At 43.3% G+C, this 14,751-nt stretch overlaps 1 protein-coding gene across 1 annotated transcript in view; it reads right to left on the bottom strand.

Moving 5' to 3' along the window:
* TRPM1 (transient receptor potential cation channel subfamily M member 1) overlaps nt 1-14,751 on the bottom strand; it is an 85,679-nt gene that overhangs the window by 51,284 nt on the left and 19,644 nt on the right. The window contains exons 10-14 of the mRNA XM_014788595.2: nt 14,522-14,594; nt 13,527-13,627; nt 2,627-2,800; nt 1,284-1,418; nt 427-477 (exon numbers count right to left, since the gene is read on the bottom strand). Coding sequence (XP_014644081.2) covers nt 427-477; nt 1,284-1,418; nt 2,627-2,800; nt 13,527-13,627; nt 14,522-14,594 — 534 coding nt within the window. The remainder of the gene's footprint in view (nt 1-426; nt 478-1,283; nt 1,419-2,626; nt 2,801-13,526; nt 13,628-14,521; nt 14,595-14,751) is intronic.

Genomic DNA, 14,751 nt, shown 5'->3' with positions numbered 1-14,751 from the left:
AACTTCTTCAATCCGCAGAGCTCACAGAACGACAAGAGGCCTGTGCTGCTGCTACTTCTGGAAGGAGGCACAGCAAAGGAGTGAGGCAGCTCTTAAAGTAGATACAGGACAGAATGCTGCACTGACGGATGGCGGCTCAGGTCAGCTAAGGTGAGACCTCTCTGGCTGCTGCCTCAGCCTTGGTAATAGTGCCAACCCGTAGTCAACAGTCAATCAGCATGAGTCTCTCGTGTGGGGATGAACATTCAACTTAAAAAAGATTCTTTTTTTTTAGTTTTAAGTAAACTCTTTTTAGGGAGAGAGGAATTCCTTATTTCCTATGCTTCCAATAATAAGGCAACATATTTTGGAAATTTAAAAATAGCTTGAAACAAATGTCTCATTGAAAGATGCCAATGGGTGAGGATTATAAAACAGCAGACTGACCTTTTTTACGTCTCTCACCAGCAAATGAAGTGTGTTTGGTGGACCCAGTCTCTGAAAGGGAAGCATTCAGCCGTATTAAATATGTTTTCTTTTCAATTCTTGGAGCAAAATTTTACCCTACTGTATAGAATTAATGAGTTATGAAAGCTGGAATGTAACCCAATCTCAGCCTGTTTCTTTTATGAGACAGACCTGGTTGTGGTTAAAAAGTATCCAACACATGAAAAAATGTGTTAAATACTTTCTACCAAATTAATTTAAAGAGCATCTTATGATGTACAATATTATGTTTAAAATTAACCAACAAGTTTTAGCAAGCAACTGCTGAGGACCATTTCTGCTACTTAAAATTTTAGAATGGGGAAGAAAACGTAAATTCTCAAAACTCATGTTGTAATAATAAAAGCCGAGAGGATTTCATCCAAACACTTCCATTCTAACAGAGTGGAGCTCCTTGCAGTGAGAACTTAGTTCTACATTTTTCACCAAAGCCACATAAAAAAGTGAGAGTCCCAAGGAACAAATGTCTGCTCACCTGGTAACTTTTCACTCTGCTGATGACTTAGGAGGCTAGATTCTCTCTTGGCATAAACTAGTCCTCATACACCACACCCAAGTTAATACTGCTCCGGAAGAGAGCATCCGGCTAGGCCTGGCGGTAGTTGTAAGAATGTGAACATAGACTGTGGCCAGCAGCAGGTGAGAAAGCTGCCTGCCATAAATGATGGCCCTCCCAGCTGAAATCATGTTCTCATGATTCTATGCTCGTCTGAGCACATTTATGCATAATACACACCAGTGGCAAATATATTCACATGGCTAGCTCCCCTCTGCCTTCCCTCCTCTGGAACACTCACTGTGTTATAAAGCTCCTCCAGCCTCGGAATGGTAAGAAAGTGTTGCATGTTCACTCCATTTTCAATCAGGAGCTTCACAAAGTCGACTCGATCTAAGACTAAAGCGTCCAGCATGGCTTGCTCCAGAGCGTTCACCTGCACCAACCAAGGAAAGCGAGCCTGTGAGTGGCCCCTCAGAGGGACACTAGGCAGGAGCAGGTTGGAAACATCTCGGCAAGCATATCCCCCAGATCCTAGAGTCTTCTGAACATGGTTTTCTTTGCTCTTTGTCTTGAATAAACATGCCCAACTCCGTCTCCTTTCATCTTAGTTTGGCCCCTACATGTCCTATCAAAGTATCAAAGTTTATACATGATTTTCTCTTTTTTCAAACAAATTGAAGGGGATTCAGAATTACCACCCAACTGGCATTGCTCTCTCCAGTTTCCAGTTTTGTTTTTCTGTTTTAATTAAAATACAGTTCATTAGCTTTTCTTTTAATATAAACATAAGAAAGAAAAACTACATACATTGTAGTATCCTATTCAAAATAAAAATGCAATCAGTACTTGAATCAGCAAGCTCCGAACTCCGTAAACAATGTTTTTTGAGGTGGTAGATTGTAATATTTTATATACCGTTATTGATCATTTATGTCCCTCTCCTTTAAAAATGATGGAACCTGCAGCACTCAATATAGTGCGAAGTCTTGCTAGAGAAGGCAACTGGAGAGAATTTGTTTCCTTGATTGAGAATTACCCTCACGGCAAGGTGGGACCCCGTGGGCACACAGCAGGCCACTGGGGTGAGTGACTCTGACGATGCCAGTCACATGTCACTGCAGAGGCCCAGTGCCCTGTCTTGCCTGTGTCCTGACAGCAGCGAGGCCAGGAACCACTGTGGGATGTGTGGCTCCAGCCTCCCAGCCCAGACAACTGCTGTTACCTCCACACACCCAACCACCACATCTTTCACAAAGGTTTTGCTCCCCGAACTGCGTTTATTTGGTTGTAATTGGTTTGCTTCCCATAGTTTCACGCATCAAGCATCTGCGTGTCTGCCAGGCAGAGAAAGCCGCTGTTGAGCAAGATGACCTAGGCCTCTTATCTGGGTGGCTTCATTCTCCCCAGAAGCAGGAATGTTTATGACAACCCCACAGCAGCATCACAACAAACATGTGGTTGCTGTTTGAAATACTGACACCATCCCATTGATGCTTTACCACTGCCTCCTGGGCCTCAGGGCCTCCCTCAGGCGGGGCTGAAGGGAAGGCAACCAGAGCTGCCCCTTCCCCGGGAGGGAGAGGGTGACCGATCCGTGATCTCCATGATCCCAAGAAATGGGAGCAAAGGCTTTCCACCTACCCAGTTCAGCAGCTCAATCTTCCGGGGGTCAGTTTCTTCCTCCACCTCCTCTTTCACTTTCCCTTTCTTCTTGCCTTTTCCTTTTCCTCTTCCGGCCTTGGTGGTTGCTGTGGGCGGCTTCTTCTCCTTCTCTGTGGCCTTGCTATCTGTCGGGGGTGCCAGGCTTCCCAGGGGCTGCAGTCCACAGCAAGCAGAGTTGGGAAAAGGTGTTAAAGCTGCCGCTTGTCCCAAGGCAAGCACACTGACCCCCCACTTCTGCATGCACACCCAAGTGCACACGCACACCCATGCACATACAAGTACACAGGCACCCCCCACATACACATGAGCGCACAGGTGCACACACACTTACATGAACGTGAGCGCGCGCGCGCACACGTCATCGCAGGTGTGGCTGTCTGCTGGAGAAGGCCCTGATATTGTGAACACTGTTACTTATGTGCTTGATGAAATGCATTTATGTACTTAAAGTGGCTGACATTTTGATTGATGTGAGTTTTTGCCCAGAAGGGAGCTTGTTTCAACGTTGGTGTCTTTGTGTCTGCACCAGGACCATATCCTCCCATGTTCTCCGCTCGACCAGGAGACAAGGCTCAGGGGCCAGGTCCCGCTTCTGTGCCCAGAGGGAAAGGGTGCTGAGAGGTAAGTTCGAAGGCACCAGGAAGAAGTGCCCGTGGTTGCTAATGTAGACAGGAGAGAACGATTGTGAAGGGGCCAGAGACAAACAGTATAACTGCATGTGCCTGTTTGGACAGAAACGTGAACTGAGCTTATCAGTGGGTAAACAAGATCCCCTGGGTGTCACTGACATGTACCCGAATGGGAGCAGGCTGGATGCATTGAGGGAAGAGTGTGCCCTACTCAGAACAGGAGGGAGCACAGAAGCGGGACCTGGCCCCTGAGCCTTGTCTCCTGGTCGAGCGGAGAACATGGGAGGATATGGTCCTGGTGCAGACACAAAGACACCAACGTTGAAACAAGCTTGACCTCTCCAGCTGCTGTCCTGTCTTGCCAGGCTTGCCTTCTTCTCTGGCCAAACTCTTCAGGTGAGTTGTCTGCACATGGAGTGTCCAGTCCCTCCCTTCCCACTCTCTTTCCAGGAGCTCTGCTGCTTCTTCCCGTCTGTCCGCAGCTCTGGCTGTGGTCACTGATGGCTGTGCTGGTGCCACCTCATGTGTATTTCTTAGTCCCCCTCAGGCTGGGTTCTCAGCACGTCTGACTGTCCTGCCTGCTTCCTCCTCAACCCTCTTTTCACGGCTTCTCAGACACCGAACACCCTGGTTTTCCTGTCTGGCCACTGCTTCTCAGAACAGGCTTTAAATGGCATGGCTTGTCAGGGCTCCATTCTGAGCCCCCTTCCCTTCTACTCTGCTCTTCCTCAGCAACCTTGGTGAGGCCCACACTGCCAGTCCCCATTTGTTCCCACATGACCTCTCCTTTCTAGCTTCAGTCCCCCTCTCTCCCTAGAGTTCCTCTGTGTACTCAGCACCTCCACTTGGATATCTCAAAGGCTCTTTCAACTCATGCTGTCCAAAATCACACTCAAGACCTTCCCTCCAACTGATTCCTCTTCCAGTGTCCCTCATCTCAGTGAAGTGGTGAGCCAGAGAACTGGGAGTGATTGATGACATCTTGCTCCCCCCACTGCCCTCCTTCGTGATTAATCCTTCCCAAAGTGTAGTCATGTTTAATGCTAAATATTGCTTAATTCTTTCCAGTTCTTGCCTTCTCCTCTGCCTCCACTCAAGTCCAAGGTGCTGTCTCTCACTTGAATTAATTCAATAGTCTAGTAACAGAACTCTTCCCCCCTGCCATTGCACCCACCCAATGAATTTTTCATGGTAAGTCCAAAATGACCTTTATATATATAAATGGAACCATGTAACTCTCCCGCCTAAAATCCGTAAGTAGGGCAGGGCAGAGATTGCATTGAGAGCAGTGTATATATTTGTGTGGTTTCTGGTCCACGTAGAGATGTGGATGAAAATGTGTTCTGGCTGACTCCTCATGCAGACAAAAGCATTATGGTCCTGAGTGAAAAAGTGACATGGCATCCATCGAGTGGTGCTGGGAAAAATGGATATCCACATACAGAAGAATGAAGTTGGACCCTTATCTAATATCATATAAAAAATTAACTGAAAATGGATCAAAGAACTAAATGTAAAAGCTAAAACTATAAAACTCTTGGAAGGGAAGCCAAAGGAAAATCTTTATGATATTTAATATATACGGCAAAGCTTTATGATATCAGATTTGTCAGTGATTTCTGGAGTATAACACCAAAAGCACAGGCAACAAAAGAAAAAAATATATAAATCAGACTTCAGTAAAGTTAAAAAGTTTTGTGCATCAAAAGACACTATCAACAGAGGAAAGGCAACCCACAGAATGGGGAAAATATTTGCAAATCATGTCTGATAAGAGATTATTATCCAGAATATATAGAGAACTCCTAAAACTCAACAACAAAAAAACAACAGACCTAGTTCAAAAATGGGCAAAGATCTTGAACAGACATAAAATTCTAACTAATTTATACAAATGGACAACAAGTGCATGAAAAGATGCTCAATATCTCTAATCACTAGGGAAATGCAAATCAAAACCACAATGAGACACTATCTCACATCCATTAAGATGACTATTATAGAAAATCACAAGTGTTGGCAAGGATGTGGAGAAATTGGAAATCTTGTTCACTGTTGTAGGGAATGTAAAATTGTGCAGCTGCTATGGAAAACTTCAGTGGTTCCTCAAAAAATTAAACATAAAATTACCATATGATCGGCAATTCTACTTCTGGGTATATACCAAAAAGAATTGAAAGAGGGTCTAGAAGAGATATTTGTACACTCACGTTCATAGCAGCATTATTCACAATAGCCAAAACATAGAAGGAACCCGTGTTCATCCATGGATGAATGCATAAGCAAACAGCGGTATTTACATAACAATGGAATATTATTCAGCCTTAAAAGGAAGGAAATTCTGACACATGCTACAACCTTGAGGACATTATGTTAAATGAAATAAGCCAGTCACAAAAGGACAAATACTGTATAATTCCACTTATATGAAGTACCTAGAGTAGTCAAATTCATAGCCACAGAAAGTAAAATGGTAGTTTCTAGGGGCTAAAGGGAGGGGAGAATGGGGAATTAATGTTTAATGGGTGCAGAGTTTCAGTTTTGCAGGATGAAAAGTGTTCTGTGGGTGGATGGTGGTGATGGTTGCACAACAATGTGAAGGTACTTAATATTACTGAACTGTACTATTAAAAATGTGGTTAAGATGGTAAATTTTATGCTAAATGTCTTTTACCACAGTAAAAACGTTGGGAAAGAAAGCCAAAAAAACCCCAAAAAACCCCTAAAGGTGATATAGCAATTGAAGGAAACAAAGGGGAAAGACCAGAAGGTAAAGCGAAAATTGCCAGCCACCATATTGTGAAAACTTTCAAGCAGCCCTATGGAGAGTCCACATGGGGAAGAACTGAGGCCCTCAGCCAACAGCTAGCATCAACTTGCCAACTGTTGAATGAGCCATCCTGAAGTGGATCCTCCAGCCCCAGTCAAGCCTTCAAATGACTGCAACCCTAGCCTATAGCTTGACTAGTCTCATGAGAGCCCCTGAGCCTGAACTACTCAGCTATGCCACTCCCAGATTCCTGATCCACAGACACTGTGTGAGAAAAGAAATGTTTACTGTTGCTTAAAAAAAGGAAAGTCCTTAAGTGGATCCCCAAGCTCTTAGGACCCAGCCTCTGTCCTGTACCAGGTCTTCAGGCCTCTGCAATGCACAGTTCCAGGCTGGCTTGCAGCCTCCTCTCGAGTCACCCTCTTCTCACTCTGCATTCCAGCCACAGTGGCCTTTGCTTCCTCTTCAATCAATTACTTAAGAATATCAAGTTCTTTCTTGCCTCAGGCCCTTTGCACATGCTGCGCTCTGCCTGGAATGTGCTCCCCCTCACTCTTCACCACTAGCATCTATTCATCTGTCAGGTCTCAGTGTTAGTTCCACTTTTTCAGAAAGGTCTTCCCTGGTGCCTCAATAAAAAATTGCCCCCCCATCCCCACATTCTCTCTCAGGGAAATGTGCATTTTTCCTTCTTAGCACTTACTACAATTTATAAATCAATATTTATTTGTCTGAGTACCTGTTTCTTGTCTGCCTCCTGCCCACCCTCCCACCCCAACACTACACAGTGAGTTCTGTAAGGGCTGTGGCAGGTCTGTTTTATTCACCCCTGTGTCCCCAGAACCTAGAACAGGGCCTGGCATGCAGGAAGTGGTTGACCAACATTTGTTAAGTGAGTGAATAACTAAAAATATTTTTTTTTTAAAGTTTGATTTGATTCAAGAAAGTCAAAGAAGAGATTAGTTCTACCATTTGCTGCTGCTGAGCAAATGAAAAGTAGCAGAATCCCTCCTCCTCTCTTTTGACTTCTGTCTTTGTCATCAGGGAGAATTAGAGGGTGGAAGAGATGTGGTCAGGCATTGTAGGGGAGTTCCTAGATGCTCAAACAAGTTCATCAACTCTTCCTTCATGGGTCACACCCTAGGATTCTAAGAGCACTGTTGGTAATCTTAGATGAGTAGCTTTCAGGCCAGCAGAACCCTTGGTTCTGAGGAGGGGCTTCAGGGGCTGCCGGGAGGAAGGCAGCCAATGGGGTGCGCTCAGCTCTCATCTCCATTATATGTTGGGGCTCTGCTCAAGACGCTATTTTTAGAAAGGGCTCTTCTAACTAAAATACCTTGAAAACAACTGTTCTGGAGGAATCACAAATAATTAAAGAGGTGTGACAGACTGGAGAGGGGGTAGGGTGCTTGTGGCATTTGAGTAGGCTGAGAGGAAAGTGAGATGGTAAGTATATTGGGTGACGTAATCAAAATTTTAAAAATCTTGATAGGCTGACATTATGGACTGAATGTAGCAAGGTGGAATGTAAAAATGTCTCCCATCTGGGTCCACCTGGATCCAAGAACAGCTAACCCCGGGAATGCAGGATGAGGGAGATGTGGTTAGCAGGTGTGTGCATGACAAAACCCTTGGGAATTCCTGCAGATGGAAACTTGATATGAGTGAAAGACTATATTTTGATGTATTACTAGAAGTGTAGCCCCAGCACAAGGCAGGTGACGGCCCTATTCTGGGCTGCACTGGTGAGTTCACAGCTGATACAAGGTATTAATTTGTGGACATCACTCTTTTAAAAGGATGTGGGATGGCATGGACCACATCTGGAGAGAGAAAGTTTCCCTTCACAACCTCAAATATGGGTTGAAAAATCACTTGCTGGGGGTGTTATTCATAATATTCCTTTTTTATCCTTTTAATGTCTGTGGGATCTGTAGTGATGTCCTCTGTTTCATTTCTGATATTAGTAATTTGTGTCGTCTCTCTTTTCTCTTAGTTAGCCTGGCTAGAGCCTTATCAATTTTATTGATCTTTTTAAAGAACTAGATTTTGTTTTTGTTGATTTCCTGTTTTCAATGTCATTGATTTCTGCTTTAATTTTTATTCTCACATATGTATTCAACGCTAGAAATTTCCCTCTAAGCACTGCTTTTGCTGCATCCTACAAATTTTGATAAGTTGTATTTTCATTTTCATTTAGTTAAAAATTTCTCCTGAGACTTCTTCTTTGATCTATTTGCTATTTAGGAGTGTGATGAGTAAACTTGGGGAAAATTGCTTAACCTCTTGGGGGTATCAATTTTTTTCCCCAAACTATAAAATGGGGACTGTCAGACCTATTTCAGATCTGTGAAGGCTGATCCAGTAATGCTCAAGTATGTGAACACATGGGGTAAAGCACAGTGTATGATCCAAACACCAGGCATTATTATCAATTTCTACTTTAGATTTTATGACTCAAGTGCACGATTTTACTGAGACCATGCCCTACACCCACAGATGGAAGCCAAATAAATAGTTCTCATTCTAAAAAGTCAGTAGACTTTTCTGTCTATTTCCAAAACTCTCAATGAGGCTAGCCAAGGTTTCTAGACCTTTGTCTTTAAAGTGGACAGCAGTCTTGATGTCCCTAGGCCTTGCTCCTCGATGCTCGGATTGAGTTTAGCCTATTTCTATTCAAAATTTGTTAGTCCAATTTCTCATGATTCAGTATAAATAAATTATCTTGTTACTTGTATATATCAGACACTATTCTCTCGGGACAGCTCTCTATTCTATCAAGAATTCTAGAAAGACTATAGATTCACTGGTACATCATTAATTGAGCACTCAACTACTAAAGGAAGACTTTGGAGACCATATACTCCAACGTTGGGAGACAGAGGACTTTTGGTGCCAGGTTGCAGTCTTCATCATGTGTTTCCTGCTTTCTCTCCCTCCCCATGGAAATGACAGCAGAGGACTGTGAGGCAAAAAAAAAAAAAAAAAATCCATTTCAGGGAGCAGAGGCAGACCAGAGCTATTAAGAAATTTCTGGAAGTACTGATGGGCAGTTAAAACCACGGAGAGGAAGCTGAAGCTCAGAATGAGTGCTGTGGAGGTAGCAGTAGAGGTGGGACCAGATTTTCAAAGAATGAGAGTTAAGGGGTGGGCAGAAAGCACGGTGATTGGTGAAAGGATCATCCACAGAGCAGGAGACCACTATGCCCTCCTGTACGTCACAACACCACTCCAGTGAGTGGTGCAGAGCAACTACACTCCTGGGCTTTAGCCCCAAGTGGAAATGGGAAGGATGTCTGCTAAAGAATTGGGAGGGCCTGCACAGGGAGGTCCAGCGCCTCAGCTGCCTATTTTAATCTGCACATGGTGCAGCAAAGCTGTTCAGAGGGTGCTCCTCACTCTTAAATGGGGAATTCCTTGTCCTCCTCCCAGGGAGGAGAAAAACCTGTTGCCAGAATAGTCTTCCTATACTAATCAATCATTCCCATCCCTCACTCTGAAATGTAGGTGGACAAGCAAGGATCTGCAACAGAAAAGGACAAAATGAACAATGGGAGCAGCTGACCAGGGAGAAAATAGGGAGAATTCAGGGAACAGAAGAGAACTTTAAAAAATCCAATGTGTATCCTCAGATATTGCGTTTATGAGATGAAAATAAGCTGTTATGAAAATAGAACCATCCAGGAACAAGAAAGTTTTCTTAGATATTAAAAATTATTGGGTACAATAAAAAAATAGTATAAAAGCTAAAGAAAAAGTTGAGGAGATTTCCAAAAACATACATCAAATTGACGGAGAGATGGAAATGAGAAAATGGAGGATCAATCCAGGGGGATCAATATTTGTTTGACTAATAGGAATTCCAGATGGAGAGAAAGAGAAAATGAAGGATGAAATACTCAAAGAAGTGATAGAAGAAAATTTCACAGAGCTGAGGACAGACTCGGGTCTTCAGCACAGAGAGGCCTTTGACAGCCAAGCAGAATGAATGGCTATATGAGTGGCAAGCAGGGTGCTTGAATTGGTATTCTCCGTACACTTCTATTTTTATTTGTTTGAAATTGAAGACATGTCCTTGAGAAATTTCTAAACACAAAAGGTAAAGAGAAGACCTCAAAATACATCTAAGAGAAAACATGTTTCATTCATAATTGAAGGAGAATCATATGACAAATATGAGCCTTGTGTGTGGCAGACATTTTTCAAACATGTAAAGGCAAAGAATGGTTATCTTCACACATGCTGTTATGAAAAAATTACTTGAAGATATACTCTAGCAAAATGAAGAGGAATCTGAGAGAGAGGAAGACATGGAGTGCAGGAAGCAATGGACTTGTCTCCGAGTGAGTATACAGGGAGGGGATTTCTGAAGTGGATAGTTGTGCAGCTTTGAGAGCATCCAGAAAATCACAAGGCTTTGAAAGATTCTTCGAGAAGAAAGGGAATTCCACTCAGAGGACAGTAATAATTAAGAGAATAAATAATCTTAATGATGTGAAGACATATGCTAAGAAAATAAAAGAGAATCAATTTTAAATGCAAGGAAAAGCAAACATCTATCTATTCAAAGAAGTCATGGTCCAAATATGTAGGAGACTAAAATGTCGTATAGTTTTAAATGATTGATGAACTGTAAGAAACTTGATGATTGTCATATTTTCCTTTGTGTGGCCCAAGTGAGTGACCCAGGGCTACCTCTCTTCCTCTTTGAGTTCAATCGTCATGTTAGGGTCAGCAGTGAACAATTTGACATAATCACAGTACAATCTGCTGGTTTCTCCATTTTTAGAATCAACATAAAGACCTAGCATGGGGGGTGGGGGATGGGGGAAATGGTTGAAGGTGGTCACAAAGTACAAACCTGCAGTTATAAAATAAATAAGTTCTGGGGATGTAATGTATAGCATGGTGACTATAGTTAATAATGCCATATTGCATATTTGAAAGTTGCCGAGAGAGTAGATCTTAAAATTCTCATCACAAGAAAAAAAAATTGTAGCTATATGACGTGATGGATGTTCACTAGACTTATTGTGGTGATCATTTCACAATATATACAAATATCGACTCATTATGATGAACACCTGAAACTAATATAGTGTTATATGTCAATTATATCTCAATAAAAAATAAAATAAATTAAAAAAAACCATAATGAGATACTACTACATATCACTAGAATAGCTAAAATTAGAAAGTCTGTCAATACCAAAAATTGGCGAGGACGTGGAGAAACTCTCCTATACTGCTGGTGGGAATGTAAAATGCTACTGCCACCTTGGAAAACAGACATGCAGTTTCTTAAATAGATAAAGGTACATTTTCCATTCTACCTAGCAATTCCACTTCTAGGTGTCTACCGAAGAGAAATGGAAACATATGTCCATACAGACTTGCACATAAATGTTCGTAGCAACATTATTCCTTGTTCCCACTCAAAAACTGGAAGCAAACCAAATATCCACCAACTGGTTAAAAAAGAAATCTAGTATGAAAATTTAAAGACGATTAACAAGAAAGATGTAAAATGAACATTAACAATGATTAAAGAATGGTATGTAAATGTTAACCATCTCCAGCAGGTAAAGGTGAGGCCGACTGAATTAGGCAAGTTGAAGGTGTAAGTAAAAGAAGAGGAAATATAGAGCTAATTTCCTCATTGTCCAACAGGGGAGCCTGAAGCTGACAAAACAAGTAGATGGCTTCGTGTGTTCTTTTTTCTTTACAGTGGTAGAGGTAACCAACAAGACAATTAAGCATGCAATTATCAAATCCACAGGGGCAGGGCAGGTGGAGGTGTGCAAGCGAGCTGCTTCCTTCTGTTTCCAAGTGTTGAAATTGATGGCTACATCTACATGTGATTAATCGAGAAAGAGTGATACAATGTGTTCTGTCACTGTATCAGTGCAGTGCCAGGAAACCTAAGCATTGAGGCAGTTAAATGCCCTTGGGAGGTGGACAGGAGGCTTCTGCTTTTCATTGTATGCTCTTCTTCGTTATTTGCTTTTTAAACCATATCTATGTATTTAACTGGATAATAGAAAGCAAAGAACACTAAGCAGCGTTAAAAAGTGGTTGGATAGTATTTAATGCCAACAGGAGTGGAAAAATGCAATTAGAAAACACATATGGTACTGCTGAATTTTTCTATGGTGATGCGCACGTGAGTGCGTGATGGCTTTTGTCTGTATTTTCTACAAAGTACTTATTGCTTTTGTAACAAGAAGACAGGAGGCAGGCCATCATTTTACGCCAGGCAGGGCCTGTATGTTGTGGCAGATTCCCTGGGTTAGGCTCTTTCCATAATCTTGAAAGCATGGCTGTCTCTGTGTGGCTGACTCAAAAATGCACCCTCAGTAAGCTGCTCCTCGTCAAAGAGAAAAACAGACAAACAAGAGCCGGGGTCCTTCTCCCTGAGTAGAAGGTCCCCAGAGCTTGTGAGATTTTTGGAATCTTTTAGATTCTCTGCCACAGCATTCTGCCTCATAACCATTCATGGAGCAATTTATTTTGCTCTGAATTCCTTTACCAAGAGTGGAAAAACTGGGAGATTAAAGAAAAAATTAAAATATTTAAGGTATTGTGCTATTCTTGTTAATTTGCGTAATTCAATAATCAACACACAAACACCCTCCCAACCCTGTATCTTATTCCTTTAATGTGCTTATCTTATTCCATAAACTCTTCATACTAATTTAATAAAGAGTAATTTTTAAAAATGAAATGCATTTGTGCAGTGATATGCCAGGCATGTTTTGAGAAATATGATTTTTAAAATCTGACATGAACCTTCTAGATATTCCAAACCCCTTTTTAAGCAGCAGAGCCCTTTTTGCAAACAAAAATTTACCCTGAATCCCAATCTACAAAACAGATCAAAGAAGCTGCTTTGATTGAAGGAGGGGTAGGAGGCCTAGACTGTTCATCACACGCGCTCCTTATGCACACGCCCCCACACCATACCCACACACAACCATACCACACTCACACACAAACATCCTCTTACATATATCACAGATACCACAGGTATAGACCACACACACACTAAACCATATGCACACATTACACACACACACACACACACACACAGTTCTCTAGTCCTCCAGGGTTTCACGGAACATAGTTTGAAAAATCAATGCTCTCAATGCAATAATTGTATTTAATTTTAATGAGCTATTTTCTTTCTTCTTTTTCTTTAAAAGGGTAAAAACCCACTTTCACCAGCAACGATAAAATATTTAGTGGTTATTTCTTCAAGAATTCTGGTTGGAACCCGTAATTAGTGCTAGTAGCTCTCACTTCTTGCCCGTCCTTTGAAGTTAAATAGCAACATCTCCTAATAATCCTAATGGATTACACTCTGGATCATCAGAAACCCCAGATAATTTCCTGAGATCTGTGCCACAAGAGAGAACATACTGATACAGCATCTGTGCAAAGTCATGATAAATGGCATGAATTGAAAAACACTTAGTTTCACCGGCCAGTGGGGCCCGAAGACAAGGATCTGGCTTCGTGCTATGTCAACGCGGTTCCAAGCCAGCGCCAAGCCCAGCTGGTCCGGTGCTGATGCGTTTGTCCCTGGAAAGGCAGGAAACAGGCGTTCTCCCTCCGTGCCTGGACTGCCTGGGTCAGGCGGGGACTGGGTGGTGAGCACGGGCTTCCCTGGGCTGGCTCAGCGCTGGTGGAACTGAGCATCGCTGCCTTTCCTCTCGCCCCTGAATGAACCCTCAGGCCCCAAAGCTAAGAACTCCATATTCTTAAAGAGCTGCCTGGGAGGGGGATGGAGGCAACCTCTTTCCACGCCAGCTCTGCATGGTCTCCCTGGGAGGGACAGAGGAGGAGCCCAGTGACTCCAGGACCCTCATCTGCGAGACAGCAGGAGCCCTGGGACTGCCCAGACATCTGCCAGGCCAGGCCAAGGGGTGCTGCCCCTCCAGGCTGAAGGTGAGCACAGCCCAGAGCACCAGCCTCCAGCTGCAGGGAGACCAGCACAGCGCTGCCAGGCAGCCGCCTGATAGTGACATCCTCTCCTCCCTCCTTCCTACCCCCTTGTTTTCCCAGTGTAGCTGAGAGGCAGGGAGGAAGTGTGTGTCCTAGATCATCCCACGAGTGGCTGTCATTAGGAGCAGGACGGGGAAATTGGACAGAGCACTGTGGGATGCAGTGATTGCCAATGAAAAACCATTTCATGTTTACCCTCTATGAGTTGAAACCCTTAATGAACTAGTTACAAATGGAAACTTGTTCTGACTTCAGCCCATCAGTGTCTGTTGGCACCCACAGAAAACACTCCCTCCCGAGAAACCCATTTCGAGCCTTGTCATTCTACCACGGCTGCATACTGAGATAACTTTAGGCAGCCTGGCTGGCTGGGGCAGGAGAAGAGGGAGCGGGATTTCCCGGCCACGAGGGAAGCCCCAGGTCAGGCCAGCAAACTGAAAGGACAGAAGTCGCCGTTTCCTGAGAGCTTACCTTTCAGCAGGGCAGTTAAAATGGCCATCTCGATGTCTTGCTGACCCTCAGAACCCATTCTGAACACGGTGACCTGAAAACAGGTTAATCATGAAAAGACTGAGTAAAACAAAGTTGAAAATATGAGGGAGAATTGGGGTGTTTTAAAAAAAGGACCACAGAGGACTGGCCCGGTGGCCTAGTGGTTAGATTTGTGAGCTCTGCTACAGCAGCCCGGGGTTCGTGGGTTC

The sequence above is a fragment of the Ceratotherium simum genome, chromosome 3 (genome assembly GCF_057802395.1).
Source record: "Ceratotherium simum simum isolate JZ-2026a chromosome 3, ASM5780239v1, whole genome shotgun sequence".
NCBI lineage: Eukaryota > Metazoa > Chordata > Mammalia > Perissodactyla > Rhinocerotidae > Ceratotherium > Ceratotherium simum.
Note: the sequence above shows the minus strand (reverse complement) of the source record. Positions and strands in the feature narration are given on the sequence as shown.